Source organism: Tachypleus tridentatus, chromosome 8 (assembly GCF_004210375.1).
Source record: "Tachypleus tridentatus isolate NWPU-2018 chromosome 8, ASM421037v1, whole genome shotgun sequence".
Taxonomy (NCBI): domain Eukaryota; kingdom Metazoa; phylum Arthropoda; class Merostomata; order Xiphosura; family Limulidae; genus Tachypleus; species Tachypleus tridentatus.
The window spans coordinates 83,939,632-83,961,686 of record NC_134832.1 but is presented as its reverse complement, the minus strand read 5'-3'; the positions used below and the strand labels follow the sequence as shown (position 1 = coordinate 83,961,686).

Sequence of the window (22,055 nt, the reverse complement as noted above, 5' to 3'; positions counted from 1 at the left end):
AGTCCCTCTAGTCCCTTCTGAATGAAAAAGTGAGATATTTGCTCTAAAGGTTGTTCTGAAAGAGAATGTAGAATAAGAAAATGAGGTACAACAGGTGTTACAGATGTTGAAGATTGCTGCTCAGAATCTTCAAGAGATGGTCATTTACCTATGGACTGTTTTTTCACTATTTTATTTAGGTTTTTATTTGGAAGATCCATAATAAAAAAAAGGAAATTTTGATGCCCACTTACCCCACCCACCATGGAGCCCTATGAGAGGATGCACTACAATGTCAAACAAGGACACTGCAACAATGCCAGGGTATCATGAGCACTATATTCAAACACTAGCAGATACAATCTCCACCACACCTGCCGAGAACATTCAACAGGGTTAGTTGGTTGACCCTAACCCAAGTGGACTAGCTGACTGACCCAAGGGGGAGCCACCCAAAGGCTGCTTGTCTGCATGAATCCAAGGCCAAAGTGGTGTGTTAGGGTTGGACCCCTCAACCACCAGGATCCTCTCTTCCCCTTTACGGGTCACAACGCACGACAAGCATGTGGGCAGATGTTTAGATTAAAGAGGAGGTAAACTGAAAGAACAGAACCTTTCCTGGGAGGTCCCCTCACCAAGTAGAAGAATTCATACTGAGAGTAGCTTTAATTAGAATTAGAAATGTGTAAATAAGTAATTACAGTAAGTGATCAAGCTTCACTCCAAAAACATAGTCTACAATCTGCATTATTCTCTCATTAATTATCAATAATCATTTATCATGCAAGCAATAATTAGCCAAAACACACTGCTGCCCTAACAATATTAAACATGTCTATAAAACCTAACTTATAGCACACATATATTAAAAATAGAGAAAACAAATTTTAGCTAATTTAATATATCAGTTCATATTCTGCCCTAATAGAAAGAAGCAATTTATCTTTAAAATTTATGAAAGTTTTGTAAAAACCTGACAATGGACTGCACTTCAAAAAACAAATGTATATGTTCTAAAGAGAAATGTTAAGTACTGTTATTAATGAAAGATTGAAATACATCACACTCACTTACTGAACACTTCTGTCTCAGAAATATACCACAGATGTGCTGGGCCAGTATGCTGACCCTAACAATCTCTTCATTTCTTTCTGTAGAATACAACAAAAGCATTTCTAATTTATAAAATATCTGTCCTTAATTCAACTGCATTAGAAGTTATAATTTACATATTTTCTGCCTAATTTCATAAACTTTGTTTCAACTGTTAACTATTTTAAGTATGCAATGAAACTACTAAATTTATTAGTAACAGAGAAACAAAACAGTACAAGAGGTAGAATGTGGACAAAATATACATGCCATATAGTAGTTAATATATGCAATTTGTTACATTAAAAAAAAAGAAACTTACTTTTTCTTTCTTGTCCATGAATGTCGTCTCTTTCTCTGTAAAAAACAATATTCTGAACACGTGAAATTGCCAGTATACAAGTCTTTTTGCTAACTAGTTTCTATATCATTGACTGAATGAATGTCTAACTATATATATAAATTACACTTACAGAAAAATCACCATAGTAGCACTTTAATTACCTGGCAATGTTTCAAAGAAACATTTTTTTAAGCTAGAATGTATTTCTAATTTTCATTAATCAAGACCTGTTTATACTTTGTTATCAATAGCCAATTTCAAACTATTAACAATACACATTACTACAAGACCATCCCATTTTCATTTACTAGACAATCAACTTTAGCCATCTGTGCACGTTTCCTATGATGCTCAAAACTGACAAGAAGTTGGTTTTATAGCCATACTAGTTTACAGTTTATATATTTTTTCCCACTTTGGACTATAACTCACTGGATGTAATCCAAGTGAACAGTACTAGTTCAGTTTTGTGTTACAACTGTTTAACTACAAATAAAATACATTCTCTTCCAAAGTCAATGACTAGCAGTGGTATGATAAAACAGAGCTCTTATATACCATAAGGCAATTCATTACTTTTGCTAGATTTTTCAATGATAAGTTTTTAATTTTTCAAGTCTTTATTTAAATTAATTGTAATACTACCAATTTGTAGCAGAGTACATTAAGACTGCCTTCAATAAAATGTTCTCCATGACCATACTGCAACTTTTAAGTCTCTAATTTTGGCATGAAAAAAAAAAAGAAGAAAAATTTTATTCAACATTTGTGTCTATTTTTTCAGGTGTGGAACATTCAAAACTTTGTAGTGACACTGATTTGAAGTAAGAATGGTCATATTCACATTAATTTTACTACCATTAATCATACAAACAGATTATAACTGAAAAAGATTTAACAATCATCAATAATCGCAACTTTTAATATGGCAACATCATCACCTTTGACAGATGTGGCATTTTGTGAGCAATATTCTTAGTTAAATAAATTTATTTCTAAAAATTATAGGTTGTTTTTAATTTTTTATGTATTGTTTGAACACAATAAGCTTAAAATATTCAATAATAAAAAAAAAAGACTGTCATCCAAACAATTTTCTGATGTGGGCCTTATTTTACCATAATCACTAAGCCTTAATTCTTTTGCTGCCAATTTATTATTTTTAACTAATGCTGATTGCCACATTCATTTTGCCTGTTAGTACCAAATAGGAATACATTATGTAAAAACTTCATAACTTCACTGCAAATGAACATTTAAACACAAAATTTCAGAGATTGTTTGGAATGTGCATAATCAGGTAGCCAGTCCTGTTCAAACATCTCCATTTTTTCCAGAGTAGAAATGGGGATTGCATCTGGGGTGGAAATCCTAAACTGCTTCCTCAAACTGTGATTCCTCTTCTCTGTGATTTTGTTGACTTTTCCCTGGTGGATGAACCATAACCTTCATGGTTTTAACTAAGCCTATTCCTTGGTTGCTTCTTCATGTACTTGGTCTACTTTCTTCACCACTGTCTTCATAGTCTTCTTCTGAGCTTTTGTACACGAAAGCATTACTCCAAGTCTGAATCTTGTTGAATTATTTCCAAATGATGAATGCCTGTGTGAAGCAGTCTTAGAAACTTTGTTGACAAAATTCTTCTCATTGTTTTGCATTCCAGAAACAATACTAATCACAGGTTCATGAATGTGTAAATAGTTCAAGGTAAGCATCTAAGGCTCATAAATATTAAGTAGGAGCTTAGAAGATGCCTATAAAGTGCTACTATCTATTGAATAACAGACACTATAAACATTTGACTGTAGCTGCACATGGCACAAAGCCATAGGATCAACTAGAGTCAAATTTGGCAGTGAAAATAAATATCTTTATTCAAATTTATGTAGTTATCAAACCCATATAATGTAAATATGAATATTTATTCAAGAATGAAACTAATAATATCAAAAACTATATAAACATCCCAGTTTTCAAATTAATATTAAAACCTTTGACTTGAGGTTGCACATTCCACTGGACTGCATTCCCAAGCTCATAATCTACACACAGTGCTAGTGAAAATAGGATTACTCAACATTAATTTGAGTACTCATCATCTCCCTCTTCTGACAATGACAAGCCTTAGCTTATCACTTTTCAAAGCTAAAAACCAGTCAAATTTTTTTAACATCTCTCTAGGCTAAGAAACGTGTATTCAACAAATATATTCAAATTTGGACAAACAGAATGAAAAACAAAATAAAATGAAGTCACACTAACTGAACATGCTAGAAAATGACTGGGAGATATAAACATATGATTAAGAGCTGACAATATTTTCCACAGGAAAAATATAAACATGCCATGTTTATGGTCCAAACTAGAAGTGTCAAAGGGTACAAATTTTGTTTTTATTTGTTATTTACGAAATAAACTAGAGAAGCATTATGTAGTGCTAAGTTATCAATTCTCCAATATTTGGAAGTAAGACACGAAACAGAATTAGTAATTAAACTTGCATAAAACCAACATAACAAAGAGTTGCATCTTTGAATACTAGATTTAATTTTCTGTTTTCTTTAGATTTTAATTACTTTCTCCTAAACTAATTTTGATACTCATCCTAACAGTTGCATCTTTGAATACTAGATTTAATTTTCTGTTTTCTTTAGATTTTAATTACTTTCTCCTAAACTAATTTTGATACTCATCCTAAAGCTTATTCATAGTACAACAATAAGAAAAGGTCCTTTAGTGGCTTAAGTCTTTTTCATTACCCAAGAAAATTCAAGTATTAAAATTAAGATATAAAAATCTGTTCATTAATAAATGCATATTCATACTTCATCCAGGTTTATTTTAAAATACATTTTCTAGTGGAACTTTTTTTACACAAGCAACAAGAACAAAAAGAGGAAAACCGTTTTAGTAATTAAATAAAATGATATTATGCTTTATCAACAGGAATTCTAAATAAAACTATAACTTAAACCTAGTTATATCATAAAATAAGATGTACTCACCCTCCTCTTCCGTACACCATTGTAAATTTTCCGAGTGTCATGGTTTTGGAATTGCCCTGAATAAATGGTAAACTGATACAATCTAAGTTTTTTTCTCTGCTCATGAATTTTTCCAATGTTAGCATATTGCAGTGAATTAGTACAATGAATAGAACCCAAAACATTATTATTAAATAAAAGTAGTTTTATTTCACAAACAGGTTTTCATCTTACAAAATGTTTCACAAAAACTTATTTTTAATCATGCATTAGAGAACACTAATAATTTAATGAAATATTTTAGCAACATACAAAAATTACTACTGTTTAAAATGCTAACAGGGTCTAATGCAATATTTCATAAAATCCTAAGTATTTCTGGCTATCAGATTTAAAACACTTTAGGCCACTATTTTTTACTTAAAATACTGTGAAACAAGAAAATATTTCCTTTGCCATCAATGAATGTTATCAAAGCCACAGAAAGCATAACAACTGTTTATTTAAACAAGCTTAAAACTACTACAAAACATTCTATAAATATTTTTTTCATTGATTTCATAAAGACCTCAGACTCATCCTACATGACAGTGGTTCCCATACTTTTCATTTCACATTTTGACTGAACTTAAAAAACTTATAGAAACCAGGCATTATATACAAGGTTTTTTCTCTTTTTTTTTTTTGTCTCAGTGAACAGTTTTTGTGAACTCACATCATTCAGTTCACTAGTGTATGAAGGCCTCTACTACACAACATAAAACCTAAAATTACAATTAACATGGTTAACAATTTATACTTATCTTGGTTAGATGAACAGAAATGGAATTGATACTTACTAATTTGTTATTTCCTTTCTTTTTGTTCTTCATGTACTTGATTGTATCAAATTCTGTACATTCTATATTAAAATAAATATATTCACTAATGCTTTCTGATATGTTAGTTAAAATACATAACTTTCAAACTTTAAATAACCTAAGAGTAAATTCAACAAAAGCAAATGATATCTACAAGTTTTGCTATCAAAATTCCTTTATCAGGTAAGTATATGGACCTGTTAGAAAACAATGGAAAATTAAGTGAAATTTACCAGTCATATTATCTTGTAATGAAACCAGGACTGTAGTAATTGAGAAATATATCAACTTTTCATCAAAACTGAAGTTCAGAACAAAATAATGTAACACAAGCAGTGAAATTAAAAAAAAAAGTATGTTCTATTAGAAAACTAGATTTGGTTTTTCTTTAAAGGCTTCTGAGCAACCAAATTCACCTACTCTTTTTAACCTAATAAAGAGACATTCCATGTGATGGATTTACTATCACATATCTGTTTTAATATTGATGCTTGTTGAAGTTAAATTTATATTTAGAAATGTACATAACTTGTACGTTAAATCTGTATTGCAAAACTCTCAAATTGTAGAAAATTCTATTGCATAATAATCAACAACATGCATGTGTAAGTAAACACTGGCATATCATTTATACTGTTACACTAGCTGAGGTTGAGAAACTCTACTCATGTCTACAAATATAATCAATGCTACATGCCAAGAGACAGGATGTATTAGTGATTTACTACAGTCGTGGTGTTACAAATCTTATAAGCTATAACTGTGACTGGTATAACATTTACTAATCAGGAACTTCAGATATCTGATCAAAAATGCTTACAGATTTTGAACATTACAAACCATTTAACTTCAGCATGCTGACATCAGACATTAGAACTTTTATTAACACATCATATAACTTCAACATTAAAAACACAATGTGAAAGAATCAAGAGCAAGAGCTAGCTATCTACTTGTTGAGTGAATTACATCTACATCAACTCAAAATTAATTTGCACCCTGTGAACTCTTCATAAGATACCAAGGAAGATGCAGACAGGACAGAGGACTCAATAATGTTTGCAAGTTTATAATATTGTTGTACATAAATCATTATTTATAATCAAAACTAATGTAAATTTTGCTATTGTTTGTATATTAAAATGTTTCTATTAGAAAAACTAAGTCTTAATAGATACATATCAATATTTATATAACTTCTAAATCTAAATTACAATTTAACTCAGTTTTAGGTTATACGAAATTGTAATACATAATAATTTAGGAGTTCACCCTGAATAAACTAATACATGACATGCATTACACACAAAAAAACATATAATCTATAGAGATTCAGAAACATCTTATTTTCAGATATTACAAACATTTATTTTAACTTAAAGTTTATTCAATAAATTGCATTGTTGCAGTGACTGACATTCTTTTAGTAATTATAATCTTCAGGTTAGTAATATTTAACCAATTACAATATCCCATAGTACCTGGCATGCTCAGAAAGTGTGTGGAATACATGTGCAATAAACAGGTATAATCATGAAAGATGACAATACAGTGTAGGTAATATTTGTTGTTTTTCAAAAGCTGGAGTCATGTAACACAAACTGGAATAATATGCAATGACATATACATGTTACAAATCATATGCTTCATAAATGAAGGTTTACCTGTCTTAGCATTAAAGTTATAAGCTCATAAGAGAGGTAAAGAAATATGTAGTTTTAGGTCTTAGTGAAACTGAAATGTACAAATATATGACTTCAAAAGTTATTACAATTTGCAAGATTTTAACTTGCATAATAAAATTCAAAATAGTTTGTAGCTATTTATACATTGAAGATAATAAAACTGTTCCATAAGAGGTTTTTCTTGTTGTAATAAGATTACAAGGTAATGTAAGAGGTAACAAATATACATTTTTCAAAATGAAATTGCTGTTAAAACATGACATATGTACACAATAAAGCCCTATGCTACAATATTTCATAATGATTACTACTGATTCATATGTTTACATATGTACACCTATAGGTCTATTTTATACTTGCTGGTAAATTCACCTGAAGATCAGTTGCAACTTATTCTCCTCCTAATTTACTGTTATGAAATATGTTCAGAATGGTCAGTGTTGACCTTGGATAAGATCCTTATTTAGGCTACTTAATTTTTTTATTAACAGTATAATATTACTTTGCATAATTATTCTTTCAGCAAAGTTTATCCATTTTACTAGTATCTAATTTTATACATTCCTAATATACATTTTACACACACATTACAAAGCTTCTGATATAATTATTACCATTCACAATTAGTCAACTCTGGGTTGTAAATTGGTTTATTGTTTACGCAAATAAAGTTAAAAGTGGACTTTCAGTACTGAATATAGCAATTTTCTCAAGTGGTTGCATTTGAAAATTTTATTTACTTATTTTTTATGATACATCACAAAAAATGTTGCACAGGGTCAGAAGTGCTAAAAAAATAATATATTAATCCTTCTACCATGGATAGGAATATTTAAGTCATACAATGTTATATTTCAATAGATTTTTAAAGTTCATGCATCAAATTAAATCTTAAAAATGTGCTGTAATGATGGCTAGAAAATGCAATTTTCCTGACATATTGTGACACAGTTATACAGCAATACATGCATAAGGTTATTTTCTAAAATTCACTGTTCTCAAATGGTACATCTTTAAACTTCTTACAAATAAGTCCCAAGATCAGGCCTCAACAAATCTCATGTGTCAGGTCACTTAGTAGTTTTTCTCATTTTATGTGAAAGAATGAGCTAAAAAGAACATAAAATTAGAACAGTTTCGGACTCTTGGATGTCCAGAACTATTTTCATGTCCTGCGAGCCTGAAATTAAACTTTGTTTCTTGAATTTTAATGACAGACTCAATACTTGTTCACAGTTTTCAAGAATTGCAATTACACAAAACATTACTAACTTTTCACCATTTTGTTTTTCTTCATTCTTTCTATTCAACCAGTGTATGTGTTTAGACTTTTATGGGCCCAAAGACATTTAGATATTATCAAGTGGTTGTTGATATTGTGATTATTAGCATGCACTCCTTGCTGTTAAAGTAAATATAGATCCCATTTCAAAGTACAAACAGCAGAGAAGTTAGATTAGGTACATTAGAGAGGCATTTGCTTTTCACTGTAGTGACAATAAATTTAACCTGTTCTAACACAACTTGCTTGACCTTGATATCCCAGTTATTATTTTACTGTTATTCATTGCAAAAATCTACATCAATTATCGTTACTTAGTCTACTGTTTTAATAATTGCACATACTGAAGTTTAAATTTAATATATGTTATATAAGAAAGTTTAATAATGAACACTGTTATTTACTATAAAACTATTTCTTGTACTATAACCATGCAACTGACTTAAAAAATATTCCATTACTTTTCTATAATGAACTTGGCTTCTAGATTTGAAAATATTTGCAGAGGCCCAGCCTAGATTATGGCTGCATCTTATGTACAGGGCATACACAACATACTATATGCTTGAAACTTGTGACATATAACCTCAATTTTGACAAAACAGTCATGTGAGAAATTCATTCTCCATTACTTTGTTCAATGACATTATGCTTATTTGAATTGCATAGAATCTCAACCTATCCACTTATTTATGCAAAACTTGCCAAACTAATTAATTATGGCAGTTGTATCAACTCTTTCCAGTATGTCAATTTAACCCACCTTGGAAGCTTGAAATTATACAAACTATAACTCTGGATTAACTATTTCTTCAGAAAATTTGGTAAGCTGTCAGTAAAAATTACAGTATTGTACTGAAGATTTGTATGAATTTACAAAGCCTTTAACAAGTCAGTCTGAGTAAAAGAAGATTTACACACTAAGAAAACATTTTTATCTTAGAATTTTCATATTTCATTTGAATTATCTCTAGAATTTCATAAAGATTTTTTTTGGTAAAACCTTCATATTTTATCTATTATTTTCTATTGTAACACTGATGGTAGTAAAATCATTAATACAGAATGAAATGGTATGTTGAAAATAAGAAATATAATGAAAAATAACTTCTTTGAAAGCATCATTTTGCAAAACTTCCACAATTTTCTTATATTGACAATTTCAACTTTTATCTTTTCACATATTTATTTTCCTTTTAAGCCTCTCTGTCAAAAGAAATAAGTCATAGCAGGAAAACATTACCCATCTATCATAAACATCTTGAACAAAGTGCATGTCCTGCTTCACCTCAGAGAATGTAAATGCTAGGTTTCAGTTTTTTTTCCCACTTAGTTCTTCTAAAATAATATCTGAAAGATACATGAATGTAATGCTTGTGGGATATTACAACTTACCTGCTTTTCTAATTAATTTATAATTAGGTTTAAATAAAACTTGTAAGCTCTTGAAGCAAAAAGCTACGATCACTGAAATTACATACTTCTACTGACAGTTTATGTGTGAAATCTCAAGGACTCTCTAAGATTTCTATAGAAAATAAAATGCTCATTATTCTTGTTGTAGCTATGACAATTTAAGTGATGAGTGGTAAAAACTACTCTCACCCATAAATGCACTTGCTTGTGGCTGCTGCCATTGTAACACACCCACCCCCCAATTGACCAGGAAATAAATTTTAATGTGTTATAATTTGAATGACTTTGAAAATCTGTAAATTACTTTAGAAAGATTGATGAAACCCTCCACTGGAGTGGGAACTAAGAAAACATACGTTATAAGGTGTATGACAAGTCTAAAAAGTAAAGGCAGAGACAAATTTCCCTCAAGGTTGAGTTTTGTTTCCTAATTGATCTATCTTTGACAGCAGTTAATTAATATAAAAGTAGTCACAACACAATTAAGAAATGTTTTTAAGCAAACAACACATTGATATACTTTAACAGTTTAAAAATCCCTAAAATTTTGAAAATATTTTTACATAAAACAAACAATTACTTGAAACATTATAGGCTTTGTATGGTATCCACTGTGGATGATATTGTCTAATGTGTCACGCTAAGCACACGTGCATTAGCATTGCATAGTTTGTTTTTTGTTTTGTTTTTTAACTTCATCTGCAGGTATTTTTTTCTATGGACTTTTCCTGAAAAGTATTCAATCATGAAGGTTATCTGCTTGGAGAATTTTCAGGAAAAGTTCTGTTTCTAGCAAGTTAACTGCAAAGTAAACTGTACTGCAATTTCATAAGTTTTTCATGTTCATGGTTAACTTTTTGTCAGTGATATTTAGTGCCAGGCAGTAGTAGTCATATTACACAGGAGTGTTGAACAGGCAAAACAAGGGGTAACATCAACCACAGCTACAATACTGGGCTATATATATGTCAAGCAGCCTTGTGAGGACTATAAATGAGAGTAAAAACACAGAGGGAATGAACTTCTATGGTAGGTTTGACAGACATGTTAATAGGTCAGCATATCAAGAAGCTAGGAGGTTCAAGTATTAATTCTGTATTTACAATGATACATGGTATACGATATTAACCTATTAGATAGTGAAAGCCACATTGGGAAAGAAAGATAACATTTACAAAGGAGTATTCAGAGCACAGATGCCTAATGACAGAATTAGAGACTGTAAAACATAGATAATAAAAAATCCCAAATACAAACAATATTTTGATACCAAGACATTTACTGATAATAGTTTTTTAAAATAAATTTATGTGAAACTCTTTGAAAGGTTGCAATATACACATTCTGACTCAGTTGTATGGAAAACGTTAATGCATACAAGTGTAATAATTGTAAGAATATTATAAAAGCTTCATGAAACAAGACAAAGTTTGCAACATACCATCAAGCTTAGTCAAGCCACACTTTCTATACTTCATCAACTGATCAATCCTTCTCTTCAGATCTTTTTCTCCTTGTTATTGTAAAAAACAGCACTGATAAGTTCTTTTGAACTTGTAAAACAACTTTCTCAAAAACAAAAGCACTTTCTTTCACCAAAAACTGAAGTAACAAGAATAATAACACAAACCAGCTTAACAACTTCAAACAAAACACACTGTATAAATGGTAATAATGATCAAAATTGATGTTAATTTTTTATTAATCTAAGATCAGTGTCCTGTCTACACATGAACATTCATAACTCAAACATTTCAAAATTTAACATTTTCTTACATAAAAAAGGTATTTTCTAATAATACCTACATCTTCTCACACAACAGCTATTAGTCAACTGTTAGGGTTTCATTCCTTTCCTCATCTAAGCATTGGTTAATTGTTTTGCTTGTTCCAGTCTCTCATTCTCCTCTTAACTGCCTTTCACAACACAAGTCATGTTACACTCTCCCTCTACATCAATGTGCTCTCTTTCTTGGTATTGTATATCAGAACTCAATTCAGATATAGAACTCATCCATTCTGAAGGGAATTATGAACACTCAACCTAATAAATTCCACTTGTCCACAAATTATGGGAAGGATGTGAAACCAAAACCCAAAATGAGACCATCCTGAGTTTGGAATTATGAGGAGACAGATTATTTCATGAACAATGTACTGAATCTACATTAACCAGAAAAAAAAAAAAAAAAGAGCTATACTCAACCCAAATAAACAGTAGAGTAACAACTATGAAATAAGAAAAATATCCAAAGGCCTGGGTTGAAAGACCCCAAAATTTGCCTGCTTTTCAAAGAATGGAAGAAAGTCACTCAGTACTCTAGAGGAATGGCCTCTGTCCACTACCCCAGCAACTAGAAACCAAATATGGTAAGAACTTTCTAGCTCTACTAGTTGGAAATGAGAGGACTAATGAGTGTTGGGAAGTCCTGAGAAAATATGCTCTAGAAACAATGCAATGGATGGGGGGAGTTCCCTAGATCTCTGAAAGCAATCCAACTCTGATTTATTGTCTAATGTTTGGCAGGGATGGGAAGAATCCTCTTATGCTTTACTCGTGATAGTCTATGAATGGCAGTCTAGTTGCATACAGTAATACCACCAAGCTTAAGTGGTCTTATGGAATATCCCATTTCTACAGACCCTGTTGCAACTTAGATAAAGGATATTGTGTTAGTGATTGGTAGTGAAATATTAGTTTGATAAAGCCACACTGGCCTGGAGGACACTTGCCACAGAGTAGGATCCTGTGAAAAAAGAGGGAAGGGATCTAGGAAAATAAAGAAGATGCATCTTCTTATAATCTAGTGGATGTGGCCAAGATATTTACTCATAGTAGTCGAAACCCTCAGAGGAAAATATTGCTAAGTTATACAAGTAATCTTTGATAAAAGTATTAGAGGATGTCCAAGTAATAACCTGCTCAATATCCTCCAGTGGGCAATTCAAATGCATTGCTAAAGACACAGAAATGTGACAATCTGAAAGAGATGAGTGACACATAGGACACTTCACATCTAAACCAACAAAACATCTCACAATGCAGCATCCATTCTGTCAAGAGAATTATTTTATAAAGACAACTGGTCTGTTACTGAATTCATCACCTGAAACATGGCAAGCTAGTAATGATATGATAGTAGAATACCCAAAAAAGAAGATCAAATGTTTGGAAACAGAGAGCCATGAAGAGAAAGGTAAAACACCACCATCAACATGAAGCCTAACAATTATCTCCATAATAAGTCCAGACCATGAGACACTGCAGTGGGAGAGGAAGAGGTAAGTAAAGTTGGACTGCCTGTTCCATAAGCTGGAACCAGATGCAAATTGACTGAGTCCAATTGAGATACTTGTTGAAATTGACACCAGACAAATGATATGTGTTAGAGAGAGAATAGATTTCTAAGTTCTGATAATAAGGCCTTTTTGATTAATTCTCAAAGTAGAATCTTGGTATGTCATTTCACTACTTGATGAGATGGTGCCAGCAGTAACCAATCATCCATGGAATGGTGTGTACACATGCCTAGGGAAAACCTTGTACAATTTGGCAGAACACACACTATACCAATGATAGTTGAAAGTGTAGCACCCCAAACTCCAGTACTTAACCATTGTGCACAAAATGTAAATAGTGATGGGATAATGCCACTGTGGAAAAGTTCAAATAGAACTTGGCATCAAACTTAAACATCAACAATCCTAGTAAAAAAAAAAAAATGTCAATGTAGAGTGAGGAATGATTATTGTGAGCCTTAGAGAATCTAGAAATTAATCCAGATGAAAAAAATGATGAATAAATGCCAGTATCTTGTTTTTTAGTGCAAACAAATAGATAAGAATAAACTCTGTAAGACTTAAGATAACTCTTTCTCCTGGCCCTTAGACCAACAAAACTCTAACAGCCCCAGAATAAAGTTTCAAAATCAAGTGCCTGTAGGAGGCAAAAATACCCTAGGTTGGGTGAATATGAGAACTGAAAAACTAATCCTGACTCAAAAACCTGTTGTGCCCATGGATCCAAATTCAAGGTTTTCCACACATCTAGAAATTCTTGGAGCAAACTCCCACAGATCCTAAAAGTAAAAAACAGTCACTGTTGCCAACATTCCCATCCAGCAAAGGGACCTTGTAAATACAGACAAAATTTCTTTTGAGAACCAATGGGGTTGAGAGGGCTGATGTCAAAACCCTCAAATAGGTGCTTAAATATTACCCTCTGTTAAAGTCAATGAAAGTTGAGACACCACCACAAACAAGGATGGACACAAAAGCAGACAATCCAAATCAGTTACATGCTAACAATGATCCTAATTTGTCATCAAATTGACATGGTGATCCCGAGTCTTCAGACCAATGTCGGAGGGATAGTAAATATTTTAGGAAGACAAATCCAAAGAAGTTGCAATTTCTTCAGGTTGAATGAAGACACCATTCTAGAACTCCAAACTTCAAAGAGCAGGTGTATTCTTTGAAAGTTTTAATACACATCCACAGGTATGCTAAATCACATAGTTCAGACAACTGTAACAGACAAGTTTTGGTTGTCTTTTCATGTTACTGCAATATCAGTGGATGAAGGAAAAACTATGTATTTTCTCTCAGATCTTTCAACCATCAAGGAAGGTACAAACTCAAAAACAACCTAGAAAAGACCCAACAGGCCTCCCCAGTGGCACAGTGGAAAGTCTGCAGACTCCCATCGCTAAAAACCAGGTTTCAATACCTGTGGTGGGCAGCACATGGACAGCCCATTGTGTAGCTTTGTGCTTAATTTCAAAACAAATAAACAACACCCAACACATCACACATTCCATGGGCCAATTAAAGAAATGGAGCAGGAGGTGGCTAATCCCAAAGTGACCCCCTGAGAAGACAACAGAATAAAAGAGGGTGGAGGAAAGGAAACACTCTCCAGAATGTCCAGGATTTTCCTCAAATGCAGAAATATCACCTGACCAAATATGCATCACCTTCTTAGTATGAATAAGTCACTAACAGGCTAAATTAAGAGCGACTCTTCTCCCTTCTGATTGTTCAGCAACGCAACAATATATCAGGGAGGCTTAATTTGCCCTCCAAGTCTGAAACAATGATATGATAATTCATGCTGCATATCAGCTTGCCAAACAAAATTATTTTTTAAGCAAAAATCAATAAGGTTACACAAAAAACACTCCAAGTATTTTCAATGGTTGTAGCACAGGGAAATCTCTTAGTGAACACTGTCAAAAAAAAGTGATAATATCTAAATGAGCTTCCTATATACAGTAGCAGGTTAGATGGTGCATTGATGTAGATGAACAGTCATAACAGATACTTCCAAGGGAAATTCAGTAGAAAATAAAAACACTAGAGCAAGCAAGAAAAATTTAGACCAATGCTTAGATGGGCAAAAAAAGGAGATCCTAGCAATCGAGTAACAGTGTGAGGGGTTTGGTATGTTCTGGAATACACTAATTTGGTTCCATTATTAATAATATGAAATTACTGAATTGCTCTATAAATTAGAGTCATTCATATATTAATATTTGAAAATATATTAATCTGAGTAATTCCAATTTGAAAATATGAACTGTTTGTTCTTTGTAAGGTACAAAGCTACAAAACAGACTATTTATGCTATGCCCACTGCAGGTATCCCATAATATGCAATTAGCAAATAATTTTATAAAATACAATCTCTCTTACTTTAACAGTTAAAATTATCAGTGATAAAAGAATCAGTGATAAAATTAGTATATTATTCTATAAACTGTCTTTTGTTGTTGAACAGTACAGGGTATCCAAGAAATACAGAAACAATCATGAAAAATCATACCAGGTAAACCCTTTAATGTAGAAACGTGATTTGTTGCCAGTGCAAGAATAGTGTTTATTTTCTTTACTTATGTATTTGTTTTTAGAATATTCAGTCACCATAGTTTACATCTGCATCACAAGTTATATGCAAAATGTTCACTGTATTCAATATTCTGTTAAGTGTAACCTTTGTGAATTGAATGTTTAGTCTGTTTGTCATCACTGGCAGCAGTATTCACTTTCAAACTGCTTCTTTCATGTTCACAAGCTACAAAAAACATTAGTGTCACTATTGCACTCACAACAAACCACATGTTTGTGCTAAACAATTTTCAGAAGTGCTTTCAAAATTCTTGGGTACCCTGTATTTCCAAGAAATTTTTTAATGTTTTTCTTTTTAAACACTTAACAGCTAGATAAACTACTTTATGTGTTATACATGAACTCAAGTCAGTAATTTATTGAACAATACATATGAAAAATTATTCAACTGTTACTCGAAACGTAATTACATTTTAATATCTATTTAAGTAACTGTTTCCAAGCATTTGAATTCTGTCACTTTGTTAGTTAAAATACAAGCATTTTCATAGTATCAATACATACACACAGAATATAAGATAATCAAATATGCACAAACTCACTCAGCATGTTTTTAAAAAATTGGTCCCTTTCTGCACCAGTTTGGAACTGACAAAATACTTTCAGTTTTTCTTGAAGTTTCCTTTAAATGAGAGAACATTATACTGTCACAGTTACAAAACAGCCAAATGTTATTTTATACAATGTTTTTTGGTTAATTTTATTTTAGAAAGTACCTATCAAACAAAAAAAATGAGAATTTTAATAAACTATCACAAAATGCATTAATTTTTCCACAGATGGATATACACAAATCCTTAACTTCACAAGACAAACAGGAATCTTCTAACAAAAACATGTTTTGCTACATCAGTAAAACAAGATCTAAGTTAAACATAAATGATTCCTTACTCGTCTTTATAAGATGACCTTTTCTTAGGATTATTAGGTTTGGAATTGTTGGAAGAAAAAAATTCCTGAAATATTTTGTGTTCTCTGGCTATTCTTTTTCTTCTTAATCTCTCTCGTAGCCTCTGGTTGTATCCATCTAATATTGCTAAAGTTAGAGCTGAAACAGAATACAGGTTTTACAAGTTAACTGTGTAACTAAAAACTTAATATTTTAAATTTATTTACATATACAACTAAAATATCAATAAGCATACTCTACAATCTTGCTAGATCAACTGCAATTAATTCATCAAACAGAACTTTCCATGCAACCTAGCTATAAAAGATAATTTCTTTTCTTTTATCATTTCAAAGCTGCAAAATAGCCTATCTGCACTATGAACCCTAATATTTAGTGTTATTAGCTCACAAACCTACTCTTTAGGCACCTGAGAATCAAATCATGAATAAAAAGTAAGTTAATAGTAATTTATAGTAAATTATCTTCTCTCATTTTAAATAAATAAAAGAAACTGGTTGATATCCAATTTTACTATTTGTTAACTTCACTGTTAAAAATTTTTAAAAATGGCTCACATGAAATTTAATTCCACCATTATTGAAAGTACTGCTGATTAAAACCAAATTATAGGGAGATCTGAAATATTTTTAATAATAATTGCACTACAGAATTGTTCATGTGACTATTAAATCCATTGTGCACATTCCCTTTTTATGTGCAACTTTTATCTCTTTCAGCACAAGATCAGCTCCTGGAACTGACCTTTTAACCATTTCATGCTTGGTAGTTTTCAATCTATAACTTTCAAATTAATAAGCACATTCATGGGAAATTTTGCAGATTATCAGTAAACATTACAAGACTTTCATACATGCTATCCCAGATTTTTAAACAAAGTTTTAAGATTTAAGCAACATTTTTCTTGTGCTTTTTTCTTTTTGCATGTTGACTGTCCAACATGCAAACTAATTTTGATTTTAAGATTAAAAATACATTTATGCACGAGAAAATTTAATTTCACAGGTAATAATCTTTGCAACATCCAAATAATTATCCAATTTTTCTTAAAATTTATATTTTATCTGCTATTTTCACTAATGAATCTCTGTACAAATTCAATTTGACTGATCTTGTAACACCATAAAAATTAGAAAACAAATACAATTTGTTGTTTTCATTCTATAGCAACTGCAAATTAAAAACATAAATGTTTAGCCTAAATAGCTTAATCTCTTGACAATACTAATTATATTGATTATCCAGCCATTCCTGGCTAATATTACAGAAGTTGCAATAATGCAACACATGTGCACTCACATTACTATACCCAAGAATATAAAACTGACCTTTACAAAGAGATCTGCACTAACTGTACTGGCAGAAATACCCACCTTATGGCTACTTCCTGCAGCCTTTTCAGGTCTGTCTGTGCATGTGTTTTTGGTTTTTTTCTTATAGCAAAGCCACATCAGGCTATCTGTTGAGTCCACCAAGGGGAATTGAATCCCTGATTTTAGCATTGTGAATCCAGATACTTCCTGCTGTACCAGCAGGGGACTTCAATATTCTACAACAATCTACTCATACTTGACATTCAATAATGCTCACCATCCATAAGAAAAGTAATTTTATTGAAATTTTAGTTAAAAATGAGTTATCATCACAGTATTACATCACACAGTAGGTTTTATTGAAATATTTCTTTGAAAACATGGTTATCAATAAAAATGTCTTGTTTTTATCCTGCAACACAAGATTTTCACTAAAGAAAATATTTTTTTATCCTTTTTTGTCATTTTTATTAGCTTAATCTCAAACATGTAATTTCAACTGCTTTACTTATTATTCAGTTATAAGAATACTGCCTTGTTATAAAATTATTACCCAGTTATGATTAGTGATAATCAGTGCAGTATTTTCCAAGATCCAAATTTTGCACGTATACTTCTCAAGCACCAGTTTAATAAGATTTACAAAAATGTTCTTAAATTTATATTTCTTAAAAATAGAACAATAAATACAGAAATAAAGCAAACAATCATCTCTTCTAGTTACAACCTTCATTCTTATCACTATCTGTCACTGGTCGCTGAGCCTTATAAAATGTTGCAGGTGGAGGATGTGAAATGAAATAATTTTATTAGGTTTAATTCAAACATTTTATATAACCAAAAATCATAAAATTGCTATATCAATATCACAGAATTTCACTATAATTTATCAAGCTTAGTACCTAAACTAAGAGGACATTCTGAGATTTTGATTGGTTATTCACATGTCATAGATGGAAGTCTATAAAAAGAAGAATTTCCAAAAATGGAGAGAGATGAGAGGGGCCAGTGTGTTTGGTTCAGTACGAGTGATATCTCAGCAAATGGAATTGATGAGTTCTTATTTGACATTTTAGCTTTTATCATCACTGTACAAAATCTGTTTAATTTTCAAACTAATATTTATTTTAATAACCAAATGCATGATATTCACTTTTAAAATCTGAATAAGCAAACTACAAGCTTTCAATTGGGTATGCCAGTATAAACTATTATTCACTTTCTTCAGTTAAATGCTAGTCAAACCTAAAACTAGTGCTTCATTTACAGCACTTACAAAGTGACAATTAAACACTTCCAAGTGTACACAGTTTTGATTTATTTTTAACATAAAACCCATGGGTGAGTTGTGATAGTCTTCCAGTAAGCCCCACATGACCCACTAGTGAGTAATGCTCTATTTCCTTTTTACAGGGTCACTTGTTGGCTGAGACACAACAACTACATATACAATCTTCCTAAAAAAAGTAATTGTAGATGACTAGTGAAACCCTGTGAAGTATCAGTAAAATAGGCTTGGAAGCCAAGATGTTAACACCCGATGTGTTAACTATTTCCATACCCATCACTGATCAAAGGCCATGTAATGACACTTGTTAATTTGTATTCAAATTTTATTGAACAACTATTTTATATATTTATCTCCTTATGTTTGCTATCAAAGTTAGATTATAATTCAAATTTCCATATGTTATTTAATTTCTTAATTTAAAAGCAAATACTAAACACAAACACCCAAACATCTATTTTTGTATGTCATATGGTATGTTAAATGCGGCACTGATGTTTGTGATGTCAAATTTACAAAATCTATATTCTTTTAATAACTAGAAACTTAAGTTATTGATATTGACAAGCTAGAATATAAAAGAAGAACCTATTATCTTTCCTATTTGCCTAGCTGCCACTGTATTTAGTAAATCAAACAAAGTAGCCACCATTCACTTCTTCCTATTTTTGGAAACTATCCCTTGTATATAACTACTTCTATACATGACATATGAATAATCGGAAGCTGAAAATGTCCTAATAGTGATTTTCTCAGCCATTTTCAAACATAACAGCATCCTCTCTTTCATCTCTTTGTTATTTTGTACTTTTTTAGATTAAAATACACATTATTACATTTCATAATTTCTTTGGTACTGATGAAATGATTTTTTTATTCACATGTATACATAAAAAAACCTAAAAACAATTACATTGTTTCACTTCCTCCACATGCTAAGACAAGCAACAAGTACAAGGGTCATAAATAGAAGACATAATTGTGGGCTTATTTTTTAACAAAGAACAGTAAGAGTTTACAAACTTATTTGTAAATAGTAATCATCTATATACATATACAAATATAATAACTGAAATACCAAATACTAGGCTACTAAAACACACCGAAAACAGGTTTTCATAAAAACTAAGGGTCAATTTTACATTATAGGACATAACAACATGAGTGCATGAGGACCATATCATTGTAGCTTTCTATTTTCAGCCAGGCACCACTTTAAGGTTAATAGAATTAATAAATATATATAAATATACAATGTTATCAGATTTAAGCTATTTAGTTTAAATGAGTGTTTCTGTTTTATAATATGTATATTATAATCTGGTTATAAGATCATTGAAATCAACTGAACCCAGACAGAGATTTGTTAATGAAAATTACTTTGCATGTTGGATAGGCAACATGCAAACAAAAAATAAATCTTAACACTTATAAAAAAAGAACTAAAAAAACTGATACTTTGCATGTGAAAGCCTTTTAATGTTTACTGATAACCTGCCAGGTTTTGTGAACACATGCTTACTAATTTGAAATTAATAGAATGAAAATTATTACAAGCACAAAATGGTTACAAGGTTGGTACCATGGACCGACCCCATACTGACGAAATTAATTCTTTAAGTATGGGGTCTTTATAAAGAGTTCACAGTTATAAGGATTTTTAATGATTAGTATGCTTTCTAAATAAAAACTCTTAAAAAATTTCACATTTACAAGTTTACTACGATTTCACTTCAGAGAATATAAAATTGTTTTAATGTATTTGTTAAAGATCAAAAATACTTTCAACCAGCAGTCACATAAAAATTTAATACACAAACTATCAAATATATCTGCTTTAAGACACTTCTACAAAATAAAAAAGGAAAAATTATAACCTCAGTTGTGTTTTATCATTTCTGCACAAAGCTATACAAGAGCACACAATCATACCTAGTCCTAAAATGACAGACTAAAGGGAAGGCAAATAGTCCTAGAACACATCAACGGCTCTTGTATAATTGTTTAGTGGAATTTGCGTACCAATCTAACAATACATCAATAATCAAATAATGCAAATTGCATTTATGTAGCAGCAGGACACGAACCACAAGCCCTCAAATTCACAGTTCAGACATACAAATAAATATCAGTAGTGAAGAAAGTTTTTATAAATTAAAAAGTGCAACACCATCAATATGACTGCATTTAATAATATCTATAAAAGAAACAGGCAATTGCAAGATAAAAATCAGTTCGCTATCTCACTATACATACCAACTTCAACTTCGTCATCATCTTTACGAATACATAAATTACAGGCTACTGATTCTGCATTATTGTCATAATCCTGGAAAAAAAAAGAAAACATGACATAACAATTCAGTACAATAAATGAGTTAATGAATTTTTTAGGGAAATTGTAAAGTTCTTAAAATAATAATTTTGTGATCACTATAACTGCAAGTCAAATGTTTTCAGAAACACAAACCAAACACTAATTCTTCAATTGTATCTTACATAACAAAACAATGCTTGCAACATCACAACACAGGAGGACTACAATTTTGAGTAAAACTTTAAGAATTTACCTATATCCCTTCAAGAAATAGCATTGTTATACATTAGCTTTAGTATGGCTACTAACTACTTGAATAAAGGAATCTTTTACAAGTTTATATTTTGCAAATCAGAGTTGTCACACCTTCAACTAGAAAAGCATTCCAATCTATACAGATTAAAAAAAATATTTTATGATATTAAAACTTTGTAGATGTACAGGAATTATTTTATTTCACACCATTTCATTACTTAAGGTACACTAAAGGTAAATTACTGATGAATTTGCAGATGTTATTTCTGCATTGTTCATATACAATTTCTACCATTCATTAAACTGAAGTAACAGATGTTCAGAATTATATACAAGGCATGGCTAATCATAAACCCCAAAAAACGTGAAAGATAAGTCCATTTTATAAGTATTTCTACATTAAATATGTAGTGTTCAAAATTAA

General features: G+C 31.0%; 1 protein-coding gene across 4 annotated transcripts in view; it reads right to left on the bottom strand.

The window, feature by feature from the left end:
- LOC143222814 (transcriptional adapter 2-beta-like) overlaps nt 1–22,055 on the bottom strand; it is a 41,958-nt gene that overhangs the window by 7,687 nt on the left and 12,216 nt on the right. The window contains exons 9-16 of one of the 4 annotated variants that reach the window (XR_013012512.1): nt 21,316–21,388; nt 16,440–16,596; nt 16,091–16,170; nt 11,083–11,154; nt 5,238–5,299; nt 4,420–4,491; nt 1,394–1,428; nt 1,050–1,130 (exon numbers count right to left, since the gene is read on the bottom strand). Coding sequence is in view for 2 of the 4 variants with exons in the window: in XM_076449880.1 (XP_076305995.1) it covers nt 1,050–1,130; nt 1,394–1,428; nt 4,420–4,475; nt 5,238–5,299; nt 11,083–11,154; nt 16,091–16,170; nt 16,440–16,596; nt 21,316–21,388 (616 nt within the window). In the remaining 2 variants the exon portion in view is untranslated. The remainder of the gene's footprint in view (nt 1–1,049; nt 1,131–1,393; nt 1,429–4,419; nt 4,492–5,237; nt 5,300–11,082; nt 11,155–16,090; nt 16,171–16,439; nt 16,597–21,315; nt 21,389–22,055) is intronic. The other 3 variants (XR_013012511.1, XM_076449879.1, XM_076449880.1) reach the window with 3 other exon arrangements.